The sequence below is a fragment of the Mya arenaria genome, chromosome 3 (assembly GCF_026914265.1).
Source record: "Mya arenaria isolate MELC-2E11 chromosome 3, ASM2691426v1".
NCBI classification, from domain to species: domain Eukaryota; kingdom Metazoa; phylum Mollusca; class Bivalvia; order Myida; family Myidae; genus Mya; species Mya arenaria.
This window is the reverse complement of record NC_069124.1, coordinates 15,363,228-15,390,489: the sequence shown is the minus strand read 5'-3', so window position 1 is coordinate 15,390,489 and position 27,262 is coordinate 15,363,228. Positions and strand designations below refer to the sequence as shown.

Below are 27,262 nucleotides of genomic sequence, written 5' to 3'. Positions count from 1 at the left end.
TTGAAGGGTGAATGAGAAGAGTTTCTACGTGACAATAATTAAAAGAAGATAAAACCTTTCCGCGCTCAGACCTCGATTTGGGCATTTGATAAACTTACCGTGGGAATCTACAAAACGGGTGGTGTTCCGTGCGCGATACAAATAGCAGTAGATTATATATTATAAACACTTCATTCTAATCTATCTTAGAATAAATAATTCGGGTAAATATCCGCGAATAAAATAATCGGAGTACAGATACTTATATTTAGCGACAATGTTTTGTATCAAAGAAAACAGGGAGTATCAACGCGTTCACGCTCAGATATGGTGCAATCCATGTTAGGGCTACACAGAATATGTTCCGAAGTAGATAGTAGAAGGCTTATGTTCTTACATAAAATAACATCCCTTCCTTACCATTGTTTTACGAAGCAAATAATTACTTACAAGTAGAACATGTATGTACGAGATAGAAAAACAATGAGATTCGGAGTTATTCCAGAAATCTGCTATATTTTACAAAAATATAACATTGTTCAAATGAAATATGATTTAATTGTTGAATCTGTTTTGCCCTCAAAATACGTCTTGAAATCATACGTCAAAACAACAATCAATTCTTCTGAAAAATCACACTTCAAAGTATCCTGAATTTATGTTACATTTGTATTTCGTTTGTTGCATCCATGTATCCAACAATTTGTCATCTATGTCGTAAGTAAACAACGATCATTTCGAAACATCTAGCTAGTTATTGCTTAACTCTGGAGCAAACCAACGGTCTTAAGGAGCATGTAGTGTGCAAAATGCAATTGTACTAATCAAGAGTATTGCCGCATGTAATTGCTGAATACACCAAAACTGTCCACTTACTTGACGAGTTTATAGTGCATGTATTGCCAATGTATTTAAATGACTTTGTAACCGAACGATTTAGCCCCGTTGCCATTGGTATGTCTCCGTTTTCTTGGCGCTCTCTTGCCGCCATTACTAAATACCTCAAAGAAAATTGTTTTTCTTAACGCTTTGTACTCTTTTATTGAAAGCTAACTTTTCTTAGTAGAAATTGATTGATGTTTAGGTATATTTACAGGTAGTGAACGACCTCTAGGATATGTTTCGGTGGTCCGATACACATTTTAATATATTTTCAAGTCGTTCAAGCAACGAATGATTACATGGCTCGTACATTGTATATTGACTATACATAGAAATCTTACACTTTCTGCATAATGCGCAATTACTATATAGTGTTTTCTTGCTATTGTAAACATTTATCCTGCGTTCATTCAAAATACATTCTTTTCCGTTTTGTAAAGGTATTTATTACATTGAACACCTGGTATTTTTGTTTCATATTTAATGTATGTTTCATATATAGTCGTCAGACAATTGTTTATATACATCCTATATATGTTATGTTTACTCAACAATTACTTTTGTATGTGTTTCCTCATTTAATCAATTTCATATTCACATAACTTCATTTCTGGAGGCAATAACGTATTGAATTGTATTGAATTGAATTCAGCTGCATTTGCATAACATAGAGAATGCCCCTGTACCTATTAAAAGGTTTGAATGAATCACTTAATCATACTACTACTGTGACCGTGAAAAAAATTAAATTTTAAAAATATGTATCAAATCTAGCGCACTGGGAAAAGGAAGGTTTACGAATTTTATGTTAAAACTTTATTTAAAATGAATTAAAACTTATAGCCTCTCTGTTAAAACAATCAGAAGAGCCTCACCAGCTATGTGTTATATTATGGAATGTCGACTGTATTAAAGTAATTCAGACCTAGTTTATAAAGTGTCGATTATGTCTAGTTGTAGTACAAATGTATTCCATCAAAAATGTTTTAAACAGAAATATCACGTTGCATACATGTCAAGTTTAATTTGACTTTACATCAAAATTTATGTTGCATAATATTATAAATTTACATGATTATATCAGTTTCATCTTTAATGTTATCATTATCCTTCTTATTATACTTAATGGCGAAAATACGTATTGAAATAAGGTTTTCATGTTTTGTTTCGTTTTAAATATATCTATATAAATGGGGTAAACGGACTACCTAATTTGCTTCGGTATAAAGATTATAAGATTTTTCCAACGATGGGCAGTTGGTATATATAATACGCTCGATTGGCATTTTGGACAAAGTAGAGCAGTTTTCTCTGTATAAGTGTTGATAATAAAATAGTAATGACCATGACGGTCAAATGATCGCCAGTACTTAAAAAATGGATTTTCACTTCCTAGTTCTCACTCTAACTTTCATTTATAGTTTCTTTATAGTCGAATACAATTATTGTAACGTATTATCATGGGAAAGTTGTTCATGAGTGGCGGATAGTTCGCTTTTGTCTGTAACGATTCATATCGACTGTTCAGATAATTTTTTAATATTTTACAAATATTTGTCGTTTTTGTTCACTGTCATATTTAAAAGTACATACACTGAATTTAAATTTGAACACATTTACGCTTTATACAATGAATAGTACTTCCACTATTTATTTCGCAGATGTTTACCATAATTAGTTAAATGGAAAAGAATGGAGTGTTTGTTATATTATTTACTGCTTTTGTATCGTTCACGGGCCATTAGTTTTGTAGATTCCCAAGGTAAGTTAATCGAATGCCCAAATACAATGTTTATATTGTCAATTTCTAAAATAATCTGCTTTTTGCAAGGGACCTTAGTTATTTTATCAATTATTACTTTTGGTTTTATATTGGTAAATGAAAGTTAAATTGATCCTGTGATGTTGTGTTTATTTAATTTATATCTTATATATTCACTGTATTGCTCAACGTCCATGTTTAAAATGTTAGCTTATGATTTGTTAAAATATTGTTATCAGTAGTGTTTCAATTTTAAGTTTAAGTTAAAGTTTTTTTTATTTTTCTCGCGTTGTGATGACGTCATTTGACAACCTTCCGGTTACGGTCAGGTCGTTCTATTAACATAATGGATCAGAAGGAATAATTTAAAGACTTTCTTGTTTTTAACAATATGGATATAATAACAAATTGTTGTTTTCGTATGTAAGTAATGATATTGCGTGATATGAAAGCAGTTGGTCTGGTTAAAGTACGCGCGCAGTCCTTCGGACTCGACACACTATTAAAAGCAACCCAGCTGCGTTCATACTCCGATAATGAGATCAATCACGCAAATCATTACGTTTTTAAACCGTTATAAGTAGTTTGTATCCAACTACTTTTCTGGATACTCATCCCCAATACAACTGGTCAAAGAAAGCTCTTTAAATCCTGTGATCTGGTGTTTATTTTAATTTTGTTATATAATTTACTGTCTATAATCCTTATTATTTTGTACCCAACTGTTTTCAAAGATATCTTCCCCAAAAACCTTTCTCGTACTTCTGAAATATTTTTTTCGCATATTGAAGCATTGCATAATTGCAATTATTTTAAAGAAGTAGCCTCAATCCATTTTGATTTAAACATTTTTACTTTATTCATCAAAATCGAGGGGTCCGTAATTTGTTAAAAAGGTAGTTCAATTTAACCAATCATCATACTTATTTTGTCGGCAAATTGTCCTAGTATACCACTGTCTTGTTCTGCACTCAGATTTAGTGTCAAGCATTATTATTTGCAAACAACCTGCGACATTTCTTTTGTCCTGTTTTCACGGAGATAAAGACCGTTTGCGACTGACCTATGATCATGTCTGATAACAACAGAAGACAACAACCTTAATCACAAAGACCGATTGATCAGGTGCGCACATGACTATTAGTGCCACTGACAAAATGTTTTTTCTTGTTTTGAAAGGGCCATCTACAGTGCAAAAGTCGATTGTATGACAAAACATGTTAAAACGATATCATTTTATTTAGATTGGATTATGATATTAGCAAGCATGCTAATGTTAAATATTTGGCCACCGACAATTGTGGAATAATGATGATAATGGAATTCGTTAGCGTTGGTCTTTGAAATGAGTATGTTCAATCGCATGCAAAGTCATTCATTCCTGACAGGTGTATTACCCTTGAAGGTGAATCGAATATATATTTATTATAACTTACACTTAACTACATAACATTGTTATATGTGTGCAGTTCCACAATGTGATTCTTCTGCAAGTGGGTTATTTTTGTTTGGCCTAAACTGTGAGTATCTGTGTCACTGCGCCGGAGGCCTGAAATGTGATGGCGTCACAGGCATATGCAACAGCGGCTGTGATAAACACTGGTTTGGACCTGCCTGTCAATATTGTAAGTGAAAGTCCTCAGATATTTTAAAATTGCTTCATATGAATTTAAAGCTTAAGCTGATCGTGCGAGTTACTTATTCATTCAAAAATACCTATGCCACCGAGTGTGATATGACTGTTTAAGAAATGTTTTAACGAATCAACGGATGATTTGCCCATGCCATATCTAAAAACAAATGCTTTATGAGTACTTTTAACCGCCACTGTTTACTTTAAATAAGGATATTTAGTTTCACATTCACACTCACAACTATTTATGTGAATCGATGGTTTATATATTCTTACAACTACTTTATTAATAGCAAGCCCTGAATAATTGCACTAGGCACTTTATGAAATATATTTCATTTGAACTGTTTTTGAAGAACATTGGGAGCTTGTTTTATGTAATTTATTATTTAAATTCAAAGCGAAATCAGTGCTTTTGTACAGGCCGTTTACTTAATCCGGAATCAGTGTTGATTTGCATTATTTCATTTTTAAATTTGCCACAATTTGATAGACTTAAGTATATTAAGGCATTATTACATAACGTGAGATCCAAATACGTTATTGCCACCTCTAATAAGTACCGCGATGACTCGTTAAAATAACAATTGAACAACTGAATTCACCTGCCGCCATAGTTTTGTTTACCACCTGCTGAAAACAATGTAAGATATTATTCGGTCAGAACATGTTGTTCGAAATGTTGATGATTTAGAAGGGATTGCTTGCTTAGCTCGCTCCGCAGGCTTTATTATTTTTAGAATTGTGTTCAATATATTTAAGCTATTATTGTCATTGTATGGTAATTAGTATTCCGAAAAGCCAGGAAAACTTTAAGTTTATATGATGTGTTTACCGTACGGATATAAAAAAAATCCAATCCGAGTGCACGTGCGTTAGCCGGTAACGAGGTTTGCCGAGTTACTGGCCACGCGGAACGCCCGTTGGTCGGATATTTCGGTCCGGACAGGAAGAACATGATATATATTTTTTCTTGCATATCTTAACTTATCAATTTGTGTAAAATATGACGTAGAAAACGCACTGTTGTACATTTCACCGAAGTGCACGTGCGACGTTGTTTACTGACGTCATTAAGCGCAGTAATTTTAAATCACTATTAACGTCAACTAGTTCCTCTAAAAATAACCTTTTTGCGATTATCTATTTTCAAAATTTCTTGCATACCATTTAAATTGATTTCGCTTCATTGAAATGGCATACTATACCTTTCATGAACCATCTTACATGGGGGTGTAAGACGGGTTTTTCCAGCACTGGTTACATAACCGGAATTACACGTCCGGTATGCCGGTGTTTTTTACGTTTTCGCCCGTAATAATATCATTTTGCAAGAGGTTTTCATATGAGAGATACCAGCTACATAATCAATATGTTTTATAATGTTCTACTTTTGATTTTGTTTTCTTTCAGATGATGTTGCACTAGGTGTAAATTCCAGACATCTAGACAACCAACCGGATTACCATTATTCGATCGAGGCCAATGACGGTAACCCAAATACATGCAGTTATACAAACTACGCATCTTATGACAACGACAGACAAATTCCACCATACTGGATCATTTTCTTTCAAAAGGATGTCTATCTGTCTAAATTTGAGCTACAAACGTTATCGTCTGCTACTTATCAAGGTACATTTTGGATTCTTTATTCTTTATTCGTCTGTTTGTTTGGAATAAAGGTCATAAGAATAAGAAATATTCTGAGTAGTGTGTATTAATGGTGTATGTTTTGATTCTTGTTCAGATACCAACCAAGGAGATAATTCTGGAAGGAAGTAATGTAAACCAGTTAGGACAGTTTTGTCTTTGAGTTTTCTTTGTTCATGGGATTATAACGTAAATAGAGATGTTTAATCTAGTCTATATATTGCTGTCCATAAATGTAGAAGTGCAGTTGTTCTCAAAGGTCATTTGCGAACTCTCACTTCCTTTGTTTATGGATAAATTACTCGATTATCCATAAAATACTGTGAACAATTGTTGTAGATACCATAACCGTTCACCTCGTGCGATTATACTTAAACCTCAGTTACGCAGGGAACACAAGTATTATTTGTTCTTGATACAGAGTACATGTTTTAAAACCTGTTAAAGGTACACATACTTTGATGATGTAGCACCCATGAAGAAAGTCACACATACACGTTAACGTAAAAGTAGTGTCTTGCTTCCTCTCCATTAAAACACTAACAGAGAGGCGTGACATGTATAAAGTTAAGTCAGTTCAGTACACACACTTGAATTATAGATTTCGTACTATCACGTATTATTGTTAGCGTGTTTTGGCTGATGCTAAATTTCGAATCTATTTGGATATGTTCAATGATTGATTTTAATTTTCTTTATGCAAATATTAGTCTTAATATTGTACACAGTTATCTGTTTACACTTATCGTTCCAATGCGTTTGTCCATACTTGAGCACGATATTTGAATGTCGGTCTCTGTGATTTGTGACGTAATATGGCTCTCTTTGCCCGTTTGGCATTGGCTCTTGTATCATAATTGCATGCCGGAAATGCTTAAACGTTCCTCCTTGACTTCATTGTGTTATTACACAATCACAGTCGCCTGTATTTTATATATGCAAAATATTGTAAATGATTAGTTAATTCATGCGCTATTTAATCAAATTTTAAATGTAATTATATGATATATCATACAATGAAGTAAAATATCAGTTGAGGTTTTAACTAAAACACGTGTTTTACAGGATTTTACGACAAATTTAAGCTTTACGTCGAAAATTATCCAAGCAATAGAATGTTGAATACTCCCGATGATAGAAACTACATCCCGCCGGACGCGGACAGACAATTGTGCTACCAACATGATGGGTTGGACACGCCCAGTAATAAAATGGCTGTGAACTGTGGGCGGTCACTTTCTGGAAATTCAGCTAGAATTGAGATGAGAGATAAAAGTACACAACTGGTGCTGTGCGATATTAAGATTAATATTGGTATGTTAACTGTATGAGACAAGTATTTTGCCAATATTGTAAGGTATATTTGGATGTAAATTCGTTATTTCTTAAACACTCTGTTTCTAAATGAAACCGTTTTGCGACGACCAAGAGACTAAAACAACAACAACAATGTTTCACTAACCGTTCAACAAAAGAATAGATAACGCTATACTCTACAATTTAGCCCTAAACCTTACACAATAGCTTCATTGATCCTTTATTTTTAATGTACACACAGTTAAATCCATAAAAAATATTGAAACTCTATATGCGCTCTATTAAATTCCAACCGCACTTTCTGAATCATTCGCATATAAAGGTGGAATCCCATATTTGTGTTCAACTACTGGTGAGACATGGTTTGAACTATCAATATAACCCAAAGACTTAACTTCAGAAATGTTTGCCCTTAAAATAAAAAAAGAACGTGCCAAAACATATTACATATATGCTACAAAATTTCTCAAGAACTTTCTCTCAAGTTCTAGAAGAATCTTGTTTATTCTTATAGTTCTGTGCGTGAAATAGACATATTATTCTAGAACATTGTAAACGAATCCGGATAAATACATTCCAAAACTATCATAGTTTACTTCAATGAAACTAGATCACTTAACAAGGGCACTAGATTTTATTAAACAATAAAAGTTTTTTTCAGATATACATAAATAAAAACATAAAATAATCTTCAACTGAAATTCAAAGAGTTATTTCAAATCACAATTATTTATGAAAGAATTGCCATATAATGTTTTAATTCGTCCTGTAATGTGTTAAAACTCTTTCGATGTTATTGATAATATCATTTCAACAAACCTATAAACTTAACTTTACTATAGATTATTACTATGATATGTCTACAGGAAGAAATGTAGCACTTAAGAAGACAGCATCATCTAGTGAGGACAATCAACAAACTTCTGATCCTGGAGCAGCGGTAGACGGTACCACCACAACACCTTGTGTCTTTGTGACTGCAACTAACCCTTGGTGGGAAGTCGACCTCGGCACCAAAATGAAAGTTAACAGGATAGTGATTAGCGAATATAGCACCGGTAAAAGCGCCAAACAGTTTACTTATGATTTGAACATTTATGGTTGTAAAATTCTTAGTATTAATTCATTTCTAAACTGAAAATTAAATATTGTGTTTTCAACAAAAATATAGTTTTAAATTTAAACCAAGTAGATTGGAAATCTCACATACCTGCTTGTGCCCATATAAGGATTCACTGTCCATTTTAATAAAATACTTTGGACTAACTAGTATGGAGTACATTTATTTCCAGGGCTGCTGCAGGAAATCTTTAAAAATAAGTTAAGCTGGATATGAGCATATATGAAGACTTACACCTGTCCATTATAACATTCAAGTAAAGTTTAATAACAAACAATCAAAGTACGTGAACATCAATAAAATATCGTAATTTCAAAACGATTCAAGGGCAATGAAGTTCATCTACAAACCAATGTCAGCATCTAGCTCATACAATTACAATACAAACACATGTGAGTAATACTTAGATTACACTGGTTCATGAGACGTCGTGTTATTTAAGAAACCCCCTCTTATTTCAGGGTATTTATCCGGATATGCTGTCGAAACAGCCCAAGTTCCAGGCGGTTATAGAACTACAGTATTTACTGATAACTCGGGATTGACACCTACAACAGAAATATATACATCTATCGAAGCAAGGCTTATTAGAATATCTAGGTCTGGTGGGACACTTGCATTATGCGAAGTTCAAGTATTTGCAGGTATTTTTCTGATTTATGTGATGTAATACTACTACTACTACTAATAATAATAATAAATACGTTAAAACTCACTTTGAGCTAGGTTTACATGTGTACCTGCAAATATTCCAAACAGACAGTAGTAACATGTATGTAAAAATATGTAAAACAACTTTGCAGTAGAATAAATAGTTCAAATACAATATTTAACCTATGACTGTTTTTATTTAATTTTAGTATGCCCTTACTTACGTTGGGGAAATGAATGTGAAAACAATTGTGGCCAATGCCTTGGTAACTATTGCTACGATTGGAATGGATATTGCAAAAATGGTTGTATGAGTGGTTACAAAACAACATATACGTGCTTGGAAGGTATGTTAGGAAATATACACATATCGGTAGTTTTTAATAACAAAAGTCATATTATTGGCCTGTGCATCATGTACTCACTCAATATCTAAGTATATCTTGTTATGTTGGATATTATAATTGCATGGTCAGATTCTAAACTATACCATACATTAGTTCTTAATGTAATACCACGTCAAACTACAGAATGTGATGACGGTCGATTTGGGACGGGTTGTTTCGGTACTTGTGGTCACTGTCTGGACGGGTTGCCATGCAACAAGAGGACTGGATACTGTGATCAAGGGTATGCACCGGGATGGACTGCAGAACCAACGTGCAAACAGGGTGAGTTTAATATTGTTATATATTTAGACATGAAAATGCTCGTTGTAGAGGATATATGCATTCATCATTATTACTTTGTTTTTAGCACGTAAAAAACGAGATTCGAGTAAGGGATGGATATTTCGTACATAAAAGGATATTCTTCCAAACAAATTAAAAGAGTTGACAACAAAAATGTGAAACAATTCATTGTTGTTTTGTTTTGCTCCTTTGAATTCGGGGCTTATTATCAAATACGTCCAATTCTTAACGAACGTACACACCTAGACATTTGTAATGAAACACAAACTACACATTATAGAATGTCAAGATGGAAATTATGGTTTGAACTGTACTGGAGTTTGCAGCTCAACATGCGATGGTGTATGTAATAAGACGGACGGTGTTTGCCGAGCATGTACAAGTGGATGGCAAGGGCACCTTTGCGACAAAGGTTTGTTCTTTTGTATCCGTTGTTTCAGTTGTAACATACCTTTTTAAAATAACAACATTGGGTTTGTGTATTGTAACAAGTTTTGCTAAGAATTCAAAACGTTTCAAAATGCGAAGACAGTAGATATGGAAATAAGTGGGAACATGGGTGTAGCCAAACATGCGATGGAAATTGTAACAAAATATTTGGAGAGTGTTTTGCGTGTCTAAATGGATGGAATGGCACTTTCTGTGAGGCAGGTACTTCATTGTTTCATATAAGAGAATCAGCAACCTTAGCTATCTAACGTTGTTTTCTCAAGTTAATATATTATTAAAAAACACCAGAAATCAAACCGCTGCAAAAGAAATATTATTTGAACTTTCATAAACACTGAAATTATAAATGCTCATATCTCATCTATCTGATATAGTTAGCATCAAGCAATACGCTTACATATATAGTGTTTTAACAACCCATTCCAAGCATGTGTTGTGCAACAGGTAGTTTAATACCATACACTACCATTTAATTTCCTTCATTCCATAAGAATGTGAGGATGGGACTTTCGGGAGAGAGTGCCAAGAGATGTGTTTGAACTGCTTCGAAAACGACACATGCAACAAATCTACCGGCAAATGTCCACGTAGTTGTCAACCTGGCTGGCAAGGATACACATGCGATCAGGGTGTATATTCGCATTTGCTCTATATGTATGTAATGTACTTGGGAGATGTACCAGCGTTACTAATGATGCACCTTTAATCGTTGTCATTAAATAGTCTTGTAACGTTTGATTTATGTTGTGTTTTATGAGAAAGGTTTCTTTGAGAAAGTGTTGACAATGAAGGTCGCACACGCTACTCAAAAGGTGGCCAACATTACATGTATATACCTTAAAATTATGCTCATTCTAGAATGTGCGGACGGAAGCTATGGATTAGCCTGTAATCAGACGTGTAGTAAAACATGTAATGGAACATGTGAAAAGAAACTTGGTATTTGCCCTGACTGTATCCCAGGAGTAGGTGGCGACTTCTGTGACGAAGGTAGATAGGAAAAAGAGTGAACAAAATATCCTTTTGACGAGTTTATTTTTGCCTTTAATTTACTAAAGACAATGCTATAACTGCTTATACGATCAATTATGATGATAATAATAAAAAATATAATAATAATGATAATACTTATAATTAACCTTATAATATAATCAAAATGTTACAAACAAGTTGTATTATTTATAGTAAACAAAAACAACTAAATACTATAATGCTCCCTTCTTTTAGAATGTCTTCCGGGAATGTATGGAGCTCGTTGTAAACACAAATGCGGCGCCTGTGGCAATAGAACGACCTGCCACACAGCCTCTGGAATATGCGCCACTGACGTATGTGAACCGGGATATAAAATTACAGACAAGTGTCATGAAGGTTTGTCAGTGAGGATGATAAATTGAATTATAGGCATTTCCTTTCAGACATCGCTTACGATATTTATAACACAATAAACAATTTGGTATTCAAACAAAACATTAAAGCTGAAGGTAGTAGGTTCTGTGTAAAACACTAGTTGTTGGCCAGTACATATTTACAAATAAAGGAAATTGGTAACAAATGTAACAAATATTGATATGAACTAGAACGTAGAAGCAAGAGCCCAGTAGCCGCATGTTTAATCAAATTCTGGACACAACAAACAAAGTGATATAGATTAATTCAATCATCTTCAATAGAAACAACTAAAACACTACGGAACTTACCAAAAAAACGAACATTTCAACGAATGAATACCTGAAAACTGTTTTTTCCAGTGTGTGACAATGGCCACTTCGGCCATAACTGCTCCCATAAGTGCGGCAACTGTGAGGGTGTTTGCAACAAAGCCAACGGACATTGTGAACACGGATGTATTGATGGGTTTGAAGGAGAAGCCTGTTTAACACAAGGTTTAATTAACTTCTTAACTTATTCGAATGCGGGTTTACCAAATTAAACAGGTTTACACATTTACTACAATAAGCAATAACTACATGTTTTACAGTCAATTTGCTTTATTTTTAATGTATGTTTTAAGCACAAGCGAGTGGTCCTGGTCTGGTTGCTGCTGTTGGTGGAAGCGTTGGTGTCGTTGTTGTGATGGCAGTGCTCTTGGTAGTTGTCCTCGTTTTGTATAGAAGAAGACGGGCCAAACCACTGTAATACTAGCAAACATTGCCTTTTTTACTGTTTTAAACCCTTGGACAAATTGAAAAATACACATTCATGCTCTTATCCAATTATATGTTTATATTTTTATGTTGAAACATTCGACTTCTGAGCTTATTTCTGTAGTGTTTCATATAAATAGTGTTACTTATGTGATTGAAAGCAGTTCCTCATCTAGCATGTGCTTTTTGAGTTTAAACCCCCAAAAAACACTTCAATTACCATCAATTTATAAACGGTATACCGAAATGAAAAGAATGCACGGCATTTTCTTTCGTTTTAGGTGTTCTAAAGATGCCAGTGGATTTACAAACTTGACAGATGAAAATGAGAAGAGAGATGACTCAAACCATGGAGTGACGTCTTTGCCCCTATCAGAATATGTGAACGATGCAATTAAAAAAGAAACTGGTATATTACCCTAACATATAGTTACATATTAGTCATTATGATATAAAGAGAACAAATAACTTATTGTCATTTAAAGTAGTCATTGTTATTTAAGGCAGCCATTGTCATTAAACATAGAAATTGAAGTTAAAAGAAATCAATCATATTAATAACGACTACTTTTTAAAATAAAGATAAACGTTCGAAACATAAAACGTTTTTGTAGGACACAATGAGGATAGTCCGGATGTTGACAGTGTCTATTACAACAACGAGGTTATTGTAAGAGTAGAACAGTGTTCAAAGACAAAGATATCTTTGGAAAACTTCAAAGAGTATTTGCTACAGAGCAGCATCACGTTTTTCATGGAGCAATTCCAGGTAAGGAAAAGATTAACGAAGCAATACTTCTCTACTTCAATCTGCTATATTTTTGGAATTGACTGCTTATATCAAAAACGGGTGTTCTGGGCTTACCCACTGGTGATCAGCAGCAGACTCAAAATGACCTTACTGCTCCAGTAAAAAATACCATGTACGATATGCTAAAAATGTGACACCTGACATCACAAAAAAAATCAATAGTATATCAGCGTAATCAAAAGGTGTTGAGACTAAATTCAAAGATTTAAATTAAAAGCCAAGTTAAAAATTACTGGGGATAAAACAAGGAAGAAGTTAAAGCATATGCTAATATCACATGCTATTGCGTCTTTATTCTTAGCAAAATTGGAGGTGGACATTTCACACTATATTAAGTTATACAGTAAATAGATGTGTATGTAACATGCAATCATTGCAGAAACTTCCATCAGGACTATGCCATGCCACGCATGTGGCCTCAGACCCGGTGCATAATGGAAAGAACCGATACAGGGGAATGTATGCATGTAAGTAAAAACTGATATCATAAGAAGAGTTGAATGTGTCGTCCAGATGCATTAGCTTAACAAACACACTTCATGTTTAAAATTTATATTTTACATCATTGTGTCCTTGTTATTAGATAGAAGAAGGAAGCCATTTCCGCGTTAGAGTTCACGTTTATTAAGTCTGTCCTCCTTTTGCCATTTCGTTTTTTTTACTCTTGAATGCCGATTTATGTTATGCCGTAGTACTTTTTCAGATGATCATTCCAGAGTTGTTTTGAAGAAACTAAAAGGGAAACCTCATACTGATTATATAAATGCCTGCCATATCAATGTATGTTGTATTAAAATATTTATCGATTTTAGTTATGGATGTAAATACTAATTTTTGGTTTGATATATAATTACAACGCCGAGATGTCTATATTATAGACATGTACTTATTTCGTTTCAGCCTTTACATCTTTCTTAATAACAATATGTATAATTTCGACTACGTTCGACACACCATAATATTAAACATTGTTCATTGTTCTCTTTCTGCGCAGGGTTACCAAAGACAAAACTGTTACATAGCTGCTCAAGGTAAGACAATTTGATGCGACTGCAAATACTTTGAAGAGAATGATTAAATTTGGTTACAAGTTTTAACGAGTTGTCTGATTAACTAAAACGCGTAAGTTTGTATTAAATTTCTCTTTTTTTTCAAAATTGTATTTCAAAAATGGCAAAGTATCAAATTTGAAACAAGTTGAAATGTAGCGTATTCCTTTAAAGTCATAGCTTACATGTTTATAAACATAAAATGTGTTTAACCTGATTAATTTAGCAATAAGATATACCTTTGACCGATTTAACGTTGTAAATCGATTTTGCAGGACCAACCGAGGCAACAATGAATGATTTTTGTCGTATGATTTTGGAACAAAGAATAAATACAATTGTCATGGTTACAAATCTATCTGAAGAAGGACGGGTTAGCTTGCATCTAGTTATCTTATTATACTGTAAAGTAGTAAGCACTGTAAGCTAGTTGTTAAGAATGTGTTATACCTGTATGTCAACTGTTTCGGTTTCATCAGTTATAAAACATAGTTAGCAGTTTTAGAGTGTTTTTTGTTCAATGTGTTCTTTGTGTTTTAAAGGGCAAAATACCATGCATCAATCCGTAACAGATAGTATACTTGAATGACTAATATTCATATTTCAGATGAAATGCTTGAAATATTGGACATCAGAAAAAAACGACCAGCCTGAGAATGATGCTATTGTACTTGCTTTAAAACATGAACAAAAGTATGCAGACTTTACTATTCGTCGTTTGCGGATATATCAAGAGGTAAGCACATGCATTATACATATAGCGTTATGAAACGGTTACTTGTAAGTTATCTTATGTATTAAATGGTTAAATGTTTCTATCGTTTTTCAAAAATTATAGGAAAAACTACAGAAACAAGCTCGGTAGCAAACCCGGTTTAATGGCACTGAGTAAACACCTCAGACACATAAAAACAAAAACAAGAAACATGGAAGAACAGCACAAAACTCCACAAACAACACAGTGCATACATACTATATATAAAAAAACTAGGTATGTTTATCACGGATTGTTATGTACTGCCTTGGAACGGACAGTAAAATGTAAATTTACCGGGGGTTTAAACCGTAACAAATAAAAACATATAATAATAAACTTATAGGTAAACCACAAGTATTTCTATGGATAGAGACCCCAACTCTATATGCAGACGGAGGAATACAATTCAGAGCACCTAATGTAAAAAACTTTTCAAAGATACGATGCAGTCATTGTTTGAAGCTATGAGCATCACATACAGTCTGTCTTATAAAATAAAAGGTTTAAAACTGTGTGATCATTGAGTTTCATAATAAAAAGCATCTTTGTACTAAACCTGGAAGCAAATAAAGAAAACATTATTAAAAATAAAAGCGACATATAATAGCTGATCATTTCTTCCAAATGATTACCTATGTAATCTAGTTTAAGATTTTAGAATCTGCTATTTCAAGTCGCTCATTCATATTGTTCCGTGAGCGAATCCATTTTAAAGGCACTCACTCCTATATGCTCTGTTTTAAACGATTGTTTTTGACTATTTAAAGAAATACCAAACAACAACTTTCATATACTCATTTGAGTAGAATTTTGTTAATTCAAAAAAACAAAGAGAATATTTGGTGATTTCAGTGTATAATTGTGTGTTTTTTTTATTTCACGCGTGTCATAAAAAACATATTTTGCACAACAACGAAATATAGTTTTTTTTCTTTTATCATTGGTGATATTAAATCAACATTTTTTTTTCTTTTTTAATGTTTTTAAATCGGAGTTCTATTAGTATTTTTGTTTTATTTTCTAAATACCCCCTTTTTGAATTATGAAAAATGGTTTTAACTTTTTTTTATTTTTCAAATCTTATTTTTGATTTGTGTTTAAGTGCAAACGTTTCAATGACGTTTCTTAATACATTTATGTTCCAAATGATAACAATTAAAGGGAATAGACAGCAGATGATACAGTTGCAAAAAAATTGTCAAAAACTTACACATTTTCTGTATTTTTTAATTCGACATTTGCTGGGTTTATTTGCCACGTAAATACTGGTTGATATAAAAATAGCGTCGGAATATGTATCTGTACTAATCACGCGTTGTTCACATGGTAATAATACACACTATAAATTGGGGATCTTTTTTGCACTATCTTAAATGGTTTGAAGACGGGTAGGGCTGACCACGCTTGGTTGATAGATAATATAACATCGAGTTTAAGATCGATCAGTTGTTTTCTTTTATGTCTGAAGAGACGTGAATAAAATACTGTCATGTTTTATTTTTGTTTGCAACGTGTTTGTTACAAAGCATATACTTGAACATTCAACTTTAAGTTTTAGAAACGTATGAAAACATGTTTTTTATGTATATTTCAAAAAAGTATATTTTTTAAAACTTATTCTTCCTTATTTTGATTATATATAAAAAAATACTCTAGCAATATTGACTGGCTCATACGTGATACGTTTAGTCCGATCAAGGTAAAGTTACCACCTTCGATTTTAAAAAGTAGTTCTTCAATTTGATTTTTCACTCCTTAGATTACAGTGAAAATAATCAAATTGTTAATTTTAACTGTTGTTATTTTACTTATAAAATTGATGTTTCATCAAAAAGCATGAAATAAAACACTTCCACTTTTTCATAGTGTAACCAAAGATTTTGACAAAATTAAGCATTTTTTGTTTACATTTTTATATATAATTACCGCAAATGCTCTTATGGTTTGTTTGTCGATGTTCTTTGCAACAAGCATATTATGGACAAACTCGACAATCTATGTTTCGATGTCTGGTTCTATAAAACGAGAACAAGTTACGTAAATAGGTTTGGTATTTGACTAGGGGCATCCCGATTCAACGACAGATGTAACCCAGTTTCACTATACAGCTTGGCCTGACAAGGATGTACCAAACAGCCCCTTAAGTTTGATACATTTCTGGAGAAGAGTTAGAGCCCATGACGAAGATAAGATCCTCCCATGGCTGGTGCATTGCAGGTGATACTATGTTTTTGTCAGGGTAATTTTCATATTTAGATAAATGTTGTTCAATGTTCATACACATGTCACTAAATAAATGCACAAGTATGATACAGACCAAGTCACTGAATGATTTTAATACTCATTTATGTAAAGGTACAAAACATTATTTTTTAGTTTTGTGACTTGAACAACATTTGTTTGTTTGTATGCTTCCGAAAGCAGAACGCGTCAATCCACCCTTCCTTTTTATTTCTCGATTTTTTTTTTCAAATGCGTTCGACGCAAAAATGCAGTGTGTTGCGTGAAAGGCCCAAATTATATAAGTGATGGTGAAGGTCACACTTAGGATGATCTCTAATGCAATCTATATGCACATACATAATAATATTAGGCCGTTTACGAGCTTTAACGTTACAAAACATGAGGTAATTAATGAATTTCATCGCACAAATATTTTTGAAAAATTGTCATACTCAGTGACAGCTCTTGTTATACCTTTTCACGAACACCGTACGTGGTTTACTTTTCGACAAGTCCGATTTGATGAGAAAATAACTTAAATTGACGAAACAGAATTATGAATTCGTTTTTAAAATGTATAAAATTATTGACAATCCTGAAATTGTCGCCAATTCATGATTTCTTGGTACTAATTATATTTCAGCAGCCTTTTATGTTGATTAATTTGAAACATGTAGTTTCGAAATATTTGTATTAGTGAGCGTTTGTTCATGTTTAGCGCCGGAGTCGGGAGAACTGGAACCTTCATAGCCATGGATGTGTTGTATGAGGCAGGTAAAGCATTGGGAACAGCTAACATATTTGAATGTGTAAAGAATCTGCGGGACCAGAGAGTCAATATGGTTCAAACTGCGGTAAGTGCCAAACAAGTATATTGGTATGTTAAATAGTTGCATAGTAGTTTAGTTGTCTTAACATTAAGCATAGCGTAATTCGACCGTTTAACAGAATCAAGTAACGTATTCGCTATAATTACTTAAGTTTTATTTAAATGTTTCACAAAAACTAGTCCTCGTTTTAATAAATTACGATATCAGTTACAGTTTAATCATACTTTTGATAACATTTAAATACATTATTTCAGGGCCAGTACAGATACCTTCATACGCTGGTTAAAGAGATGCTAGTTTTAGCCAATGAGCCTGTGTCGACAGAAAACTTTGCTGAGACATATACAATTCAGGGAGAGGTAGATGTGATGAAACTGCAAGCACTTTACGAGGTAACATTGAACTTATTGCTAATCGAAAAATGCAAAACAACTGTTGTTTCAATATGAATTACTTTTATTATGTAATTTGCGTTGACCCAATAAACGGTGATTTTTTTAAACTTTCGACTACTGTACATGTTTCTTTAGTTTGACATATAAGATTTTCATTAAACAATGTATTTGTTTTCTTTATCTATACGTTTCAGATGTTGCAGACTGATGTTACGGATGTAAATACTTCCTTAGACGAACGGAAGAACAAAGCCGACTCACAGACTGCAAATTTGCCAGACAATATTGAGAAAAACCGATATAAGGAAATACTTGCTTGTATGTATAGTTTTTTATTTGAGATATAAAAGCACTTGTACTTGTTGAATAACACAAATATTTATTGCATGCACTAGCATTTAATATGTTACTAATAAATGGCACGATTTTTTGAAACTGTCATGAACATATTCATCTCGTAAATGATACAGGAAGAATATTATCACTCCATCAAAAAATGTATTGTTTAAACATACAGCTGATGAATATAGACCATTCTTAAACACACCCGTAGCTGGCACGACGAACTACATTAACGCTATTTTCATTCCGGTAAGCGTCTAAAACTCATCACATTTACGTTCAGTTGAGTGCATATAAGCTTGAAATAATAGTTTTTATTTCCGTTCAACATTTCTGTAACGAAACAAAGTGTGTTTCAAGGTTTCCCCTGAATTTTCAAGATTATATCAAGGTGTTAAATTGTCTTTATCTTTTGATGGGAATTATCAAGCAACTGATGTTAATGGGAATATTTTCCTGAATGTTTCCAATTCTTTGCATTCCTCTGTTTGTATTTTAATTTGCATTGAAGCAATGATATAGTAGGTTTTTTTTGTTTAACAAGCTCCTCAAAGTCAAATGCTTTCATTAACTTTTTGTTTCTTGTTAATTTAGGATTACATCAATGACAAACGGTTTGTCATATCTCAGACTCCTTTGAAAACAACTGTTATTGACTACCTAAGGCTAATCCATGAACACAACATCCGTCTCGTGATAGCCTTCGATGACCATGGAGACGAAAAAGTAAATACGATTCAGCTGTATATAAGAGCGGCTCTGTAGAGGCGTTTGGCCATATATGTCTATTGCATTATTATGTTAAGAATGTTAACGACTGTATATCTATAAATATATTACTTATTATAAACTGTTATATATATTTACCAATATATCGGTGTTAAACAAAGACTATTTCTGAATTAATGTTTTATTTATCATAAAAAAAAAAATAAGCATGCATATTTTAGATATTATGTAAATCAGTCATTTAAACAAAATGCTCGGGATCAAACCAATCGCCGGTGCAAAAAATGCTTACTTTGTTACTTTGTTTTCCATAAAAAAGGTTGGTAGCTTTGTACCGACTGATGACAGTCTTGTTGTGGCAGCCAAGTTCTTGGTCAAGAAAATTTCAGAGACAACTCGGAGCTACTCGGTGAAAAGAACGTACAAGATGGAGTATAAGGAAAGGGTACTCTATTAAAACATTTTGTAGCTCGTCTTACATAATGATTTGGACAAAAAATCTAAATTGATGGTAGTGGATAAAATTGACAGGGTCATATAAAAAGTATTATGAAAAGTATTCCTTTTTGCCGAATCAGCCGTGTATGGTTATCTCTATTAGGTATTTACAAACATGTACTTAAAATAGATAATATTAATTGAAAAACAGTTAAGTTTCCAATTTAAAAAATGCTTTCTTCTATTTTCAGTCTTCAAATTTTGACCATATAACTTTTACGAAATGGACACCTAAAGAAAGTGTACCTGCAAATGTTGACCACATGATTACGCTTCTAAGCGATGTAGAAAGCGCTCTGCCCACACTTGGTGACACTCCTATTCTTGTACAATGCTTGTAAGTGATCTCTTCATATCATTTTGACTCATGAAGTATACGTTTTTATGTGATATTGGACACTTTGTTGCTGAATGTTAAGACAAATGTTAGGTTGAGTACTCAAAATTCTGTATGGTTAGGTTAGTACTCCAAATTCTGGTTTAAACATCCAAATCAATTGATATTTGCCAACCGCGCCAAAGCGGCTCCCCAAACATATACATTCTAATGTTATTTATTAGGTGACTTTATATTGGCCGAGTCATTTGTCCGGGTTTAGCTGTATTAGGTTACAGCTGTCCTAGGACAAATAACTCGACCAAATCACCTAATAAATAAGTATTTTTTAATTGACTATTACGTATGGAAAGACATTTTCGTTCATTCACATAACATACCTTAATTTTACATTGAAGCCATTCACCATTCATTCATGGTGTCTGTTTTTCTAGACTTGATTATGCTTATGATTTTGACATGCATCCTTTAGTGATATAGAAGATACTTAAGAATAAAGCAGTTTGCAGTGTAAGAAAGCATATCTTTTCGTCTTATTTTCGTAAATCATTTTACAAAATGTCATATGTTTCACCTTTGTCATCCATTTTGTCGGTGTACAAAAACATAATAGTCGTAAAATCCAACAACGGGTTAAATACAACCGCAATATCAAACCGGACACAAAAGTGGCTGAATATTTTAAACATGTTTCTCATAAAAGGAGAGTTTCGACAGCCAATGAAAATTGTCAATTTTTTTTTTTCAAATCCTGTATTTAGCGAGTTTTGTAGCCAATCAAAACGGAGAAAATTCATATTGGCCGAGTTTAGTTGATAGTGGCCGAGTTTGGTCGGTATTGGCCGAGTTTTGGCATATATTTTCTTCAATTGTCGAGTATTGGTACCGTGATTGTCCCCATATCGCATCAAATACGCGATAGTTGATTAATATATATATATATATATATATATATATATATATATATATATATATATATATATATATATATATATATATATATATATATATATATATATTTATATATATATATATTTCTATGTAAGCATTTAAATGTTTGTTGTTTTGTAAAAATGTGTGTCTCTCGCTCTAATATTGTGCATCTAAACACAGTCGTTAAAATTCTTGGGTCGCAGTAGTTCTCATTGTTTTGATATTGGGCCGTATTTAGGCATGACCTGTCATTAGATCTATACAGAATCCATTGACATTTATGTATATCTCACCAGGAATGGAGCCGAGAGGAGCGGCCTGTTTGTGGTACTCATTAACATATTGGAGAGATGTCGAATGGATGGAGAAGTGTCTATTCCTCAGGTCATCAGACATCTTCGGACAAGGAGACACCAGATTATACCCAACTTTGTACGTAAACAAAATCGCTTATGTTAAATATATCTCTGAAATGGTAATTTATATGTTAGAGAGTTATCGGATAGATGGTAGTATCCATTCTTCAGGTCATCATGCATATTAGGACAAGGCGACGCCAGCTTGTCCCCAACTTAGCATTTAAACATTATCACCAATGTCTAATGTTTGTCTGACATTGATATATCGGATATAAGGATGTCTTAACGGACGAGTATGTATCCATTTATAAAGTAATAAGACGGTCTGAGGACACGAATAAGCAGACTTTATCGATTTTAAATGTAAGGTTAGAGTAGTTAGTGTAGGATAATATATCACATTAGTGATTACGACAAATGTCGAGTGGAAGGCGTGTTGTTAATTGCTCTTATCATTACGCACAACAAGCCAAGGCTTCCCCAGTGATTACAACCTGTTAAATGCTATTGAGGTAGAAAACCTAATAAATGCTGATAAATATGGCAGAGAAAAATCAAAAGTAGATTTGATTGAACTAGTTCTGGTATGATTCATTGTTTTTGTACCAAATATGAACTTAACAAATACGTATGAAGTATTTCGATGTTTGTCTGTTGAAACCATATTCTGATTAAACTTGGACGGAATGACCTTAACGTTTTTAATTTGTTACCAATCATCAAAGTTGCTATCCCTTTTTTCAGGCACAGTTTATGTTCTGCTACGAAAGCGTTGTCAGTTACATGAATGATGAAACTACCTACGCAAACCTATAGTCTGGTTAGTAGCATTAATGATGAAACCAACTATGCAAACCAACAGCGCTGACAGTGATATAATGAAACCACCTACACAATTTACGATGTTTTCAGAAATATAAACACGATAAAACCATATACTCAAACTGAGGTGTAACTGTTGCCAGTTACATGGATGCTGAAACCACCTACGCAAGCATGTAGATTATAATAACGCCTAAAGAAGAACATCGAATATGTTTCCTTCTGCATGTTATCCAAATGTATCATGTGTGAAACGTTACGGTTCGAGTGAAGGATTCAAGTGTTTTGTTTTTATCGTATTTTACTTGGTGATTTTTTTCATACGCACAACTGTTCAAATATTTGAAATTCAATACAAAGCAATAATACTAGTGTACGTAATATGGACTTTTAATCTTTTAATTTATTGTGCTATTATTAAAAAAATTCAAATCCTGAGTAAATTAATCCGCAATTATTGTTAAACCAATTGCCATTTTCTTTGACATAACTTACTACACGTATCAGTTTTGTAGATCGCAAGACTTGTGTATTCACTTTAATTTACCTAATTGTTGCATTACACAAGTAATGATTGGTTGATGTAAAGATATGTATGGTTGAACGCGTGAGAATTATGTGCATTCATTCCACTCTTTTTTTATTTCTTTCTTAGACTATAAAAATTATAATTATGTTTATATCACTTGAAAAAAATGGTTCTTATTGTAATAAAAGTAGAATCAGCTATATATATATATATATATATATATATATATATATATGAGTACCGTGTTTTAACATCATTAGGGCGTTCGGTACTTTCGTATCACCTTTTCATTAGTACGTGTATCTAATCACGAGTTCGTTACAAACTAGTATACCCCCATCCCAACAGTAGAATTTGTTAAAGTGACATTCTTATTCAAAATCAATACGTACACATGTATAACAAACATAAAGTTTGAGTGATATACCTTTACTAAATAATGCATTTATGGAAAATATTAAATACTTATAACAAGATTGTAATCGTGTATGTAATAGCTAAAAACGCAAAACAAAATGATTGGTGAATGCTTAATGAAAGATTTACTATGATCTATTTAGTCTCATAAGCAATATATACCATGCTTTCTGCACCTTTCTTTCTAATTAAACTAGATATCCTTTATAAAAACAATTGTTTTTGACATTTATTCATCATAAAAATTATATTAAAATGTATTAAATGTGATCAATCTTATTGGAGTAGGATTGCATATTTAAGCTGTTCGTTTTATGGCGATGATTCTAGCAATTATTGGTAACAATATTGTGATCATTTGTCCATCGGTATTGTCTGTAAATTGCGTGTCTCTCGCTCACTGTATACTGGTGCTTTAAGCAGAGTCCTTTTAAATGTTCTGGCTTCCTAACTTGTTCTGTAGTTAAATTGTATAATGCGTAGCATATATATTCGGACCAATCGATTGTAATTTTAAATGCCTCCTATTCGCTGTCAAACAAATATGCTATGATAAGAACTGTTTTACCTGTATTTGTAGCCCCACTGCACTGTTACAATTAATTTGTATTTTCCACAAAGCTTCAGAGTATCATATGCAAATTAGTATACAGTTATAGTATGTATCTTTATTGTTAAATGTCATAACTGGAAAATTAAACAATGAAAACTTTTAACCAGACCCACCCCCCCCCCCCCTGAATCGGTGAATACAGGAATTAAACACTTCAAACTGGTAGAACTTATCTGGAAAAAAGATTATTTCGGAAGCCCACAATGCATTTTAGGTATGAACAACTGTATTGATTTCATTATAACTGCCATATATGGCACATGTGATAGCTGCGAAAATGTCATATTTTCTAAATATTTTGAAACACAGAACATAAATAGGTACCAAGGAACTACAAGGCGAGATATCGTAATTTTAATTTCTAATTATTTTAGAGATCGCTCCAAGGGTGGCAGCTCCTTCACTGTGTTCAATAAATCAATGCAGAGAGCAAACAAATGGTCATAATCATCATTTGAAGATATGGTGCAAATACCGGGGTTCATTCATGCTTGATGAAAACTTGGATTGTTATCCTGGTTTTGTTTGACTGATAAAGATCATGCCGGTATATTTATATTCAAACTAGCATACATATCTGGGTTCTACCGTTAGAAATAGATGACGACCGATAAGTTTACCTTTGATTTTTTACTGTAATAATAATGGGAGTTTTGAAACAACAGAAGTTAACTCCATAACTCTACGTCAGGCGGTTTCAAACTACTGCGTAATAAGTCCATGCTTTACATCATTTTAATAAAGAACGACTCGAACTTTTATTAAAGAATAATACAATGACATACATTGTGATCACAGCTCGAAATTATGTTATGATGTAATTGGTAAAAACAATATCGCGCAATGTTACTTAAAACAGAATTCGTTACACTATTTTAATTTCCGCAATGGTTTATTCAATCCATCGTACATCATATGGACATGTCTTTATTGTTATTTATAAATAATTGAGTTTCTTGTAAGTTAAGAAATCTTCCCTGGTAATTTCCAGATTTTCGCACCAAAAGCGATTAAATGTTGCTCAGCTCTCAGACTGTAAACGTGTTCATGCGAATAGTTTGAAATAGCAAATGCAAATATTGATTCTTCGTTGATTTGTTTTAAAAAAAGCAATTACGAATTGGAGCATACAATTTATTTGAAGACAACGCATTGTTTGACTTTTCAGTTGAATATGGTATTTTCTTTCATGCTTTACGATGAAATATGGGGTTTTAACAGTAAAATAACAACAGTGAAAATATCAATTGATATTTTCACTGCAAGATAAGGAGTGAAAATATCAACTTTCATAACTACTTTTAAATTCCTTTGTTGTAACATGTACTTGCCTTGATCAAAACAGAACACTGGACTTCAGTAAATTATGTCAAAAAATGTTTAAAACAATAAAGAAATATTTTATAAATTTAAATAAATATATAATTGGAAATTAACAACTTACCGTTTATTACCGGTTATCCCGTTTATCAAACATTTTGCTGATCTTTGAAGCTATATCATATGTTCAAACATTTGCGTTCATACCAAACAAATTACAGACAAAAAAAACTGTTCGAACATAAATAAAATTTTATATCATCGTTCAAATGTATTTTGAACTGTTAACCGTTGTAGTACGTAAAATGATCTTCCTGGAGAATTCACACAGCAATTCACATATAGATCCGATATTTTTAACCCCACCCACACCTCAAAATGTGTCAACAAACTAGCGTGACATTTACTCTTTATCTGGAAAACAAACATTTTAAAGCGAAACAGACTGGTCTCTGACAGTAAGATGACTGAATATTAACTTACTATAAAAACACGAGTACATGCAGTCTTAAACTAAGAAGAATTGTTAAAATCCAATGAGTATCCACATTTGTTTTGCTAACGCATTTGACCTTCCAAATTTTCATTCATTAAATCGCGGCGTAGTAATTTGGTTATGCATTCATGCCCATCTTAAAATAAAGTGTTTTCATTATTTTTGGAACATATGTGCACTAATAATACTTCATTGTTTACTGTTCATAAAGCTTTGCAATAAAAAACGAGCGAATATTAAGCTATAAGAATGAATAGCCGAGAATTATTTCTCAGCAAACCGAAAGTAGAAAAGTTGACAGCTATAATTATGCATGAGGGGCGCCCCACGGGTAGCGGCGAAAACCCCACCCTTTTCAAAAAAGGGGGTAATTCAGAAATAAATAAAAAAAATAAAACTCCGAAAATAAGCATAAAAGAAACAGAAAATTTGTTTATTTCAGTGTAAAAACGTATTTAATTTCACTCGTGATCATAAAATAACTACATTTTCACTCGTGGCTGCGCCACTCGTGAAAATATGTTTTTTCTATGACACTCGTGAAATAAAATTCGATCTTACACTGAAATAAACAAATATCCTCTATATCTTATACTATCAAGAACAAAAACATATACAATAAAAATGTGCCCGTCAGATTTTTTTTTTAATTTTAAAGAATATAGCTTGCAAAAAGGCGACCATACGATATTCTTGTTGACAATGTTCACTGTACCCCAATTTGATAATGGGAGACTTATGATATGAACGTGTTTTTGTAGTATGTAACATGGGAAACACAATCATGTCATCGGCGTAATAAAGAACACTATATCGTTATTTGGTAAGGACAGATATATGAAATGAACTTGTATTTATTGTATGAAATCATTTCAATGACCTTATTTCGTAGTGTGCTTATTTAATTATCTCCCCATAAGGACAAAGTTTTTTTCCCAATTAAATATGTTTTTGTGGTAAAACAAAATAGGTTTAATCAGTATTTATTTTAACATAACATTTTTTAAACTCAATATGAAGACAATTGGAGTAGAAACATTAAATAAACTATGGTAATAGTACTTGCGCAATAATACGTGAAATGGAAACATGTGAAACAGGCACAAAACAAACATTTCAATAGAATGGAAAAGGAAGCTTTAAAATTTATACTTTGCATGGCTTGTGGAATAAATTATTGGAAAATATGAAAACATATACATGTGCTAGAAAGATAGACCAAAAACAAACAACAGACGTGCATATTTTCAAATTAATTTTTATCAAAATAGTAAACTCGACATTATTAAATGATTCTATTATTATTAATTTTATTTTCATTTATTTATGTACAATAGTCTGCATTCGAACTGAAAAATAGGGCGCTTCATTATTTTAATCCTTTAGTGATTTGATTTTGTTTCTTTATCTGATTAAATACAAAACAAGTCCACTAGGACCAAGTACATTGAAAACATTGTTCGCCCGCACCAAGTTCTTTAAACATATTCTTAACTAAGTTCAATAGCCTAGGATC

The 27,262-nt window shown here is 32.6% G+C and overlaps 1 protein-coding gene across 1 annotated transcript; it reads left to right on the top strand.

The window, feature by feature from the left end:
* The first annotated feature begins 8,082 nt into the window (after positions 1-8,082).
* Positions 8,083-22,365, top strand: LOC128225729 (receptor-type tyrosine-protein phosphatase kappa-like). The gene is made up of 26 exons (XM_052935636.1): positions 8,083-8,284; positions 8,808-8,990; positions 9,528-9,668; positions 9,970-10,101; positions 10,631-10,768; positions 10,998-11,129; positions 11,367-11,510; positions 11,891-12,025; positions 12,154-12,274; positions 12,568-12,695; positions 12,901-13,055; positions 13,399-13,564; positions 13,801-13,877; positions 14,092-14,128; positions 14,422-14,519; positions 14,754-14,882; positions 16,966-17,120; positions 17,845-17,980; positions 18,211-18,348; positions 18,546-18,669; positions 18,869-18,942; positions 19,288-19,403; positions 19,729-19,867; positions 20,112-20,257; positions 21,487-21,622; positions 22,294-22,365. Exons 1-26 carry the CDS (start codon positions 8,083-8,085, stop codon positions 22,363-22,365), a joined length of 3,354 nt encoding a protein of 1,117 aa, XP_052791596.1.
* Positions 22,366-27,262: the final 4,897 nt, after the last annotated feature.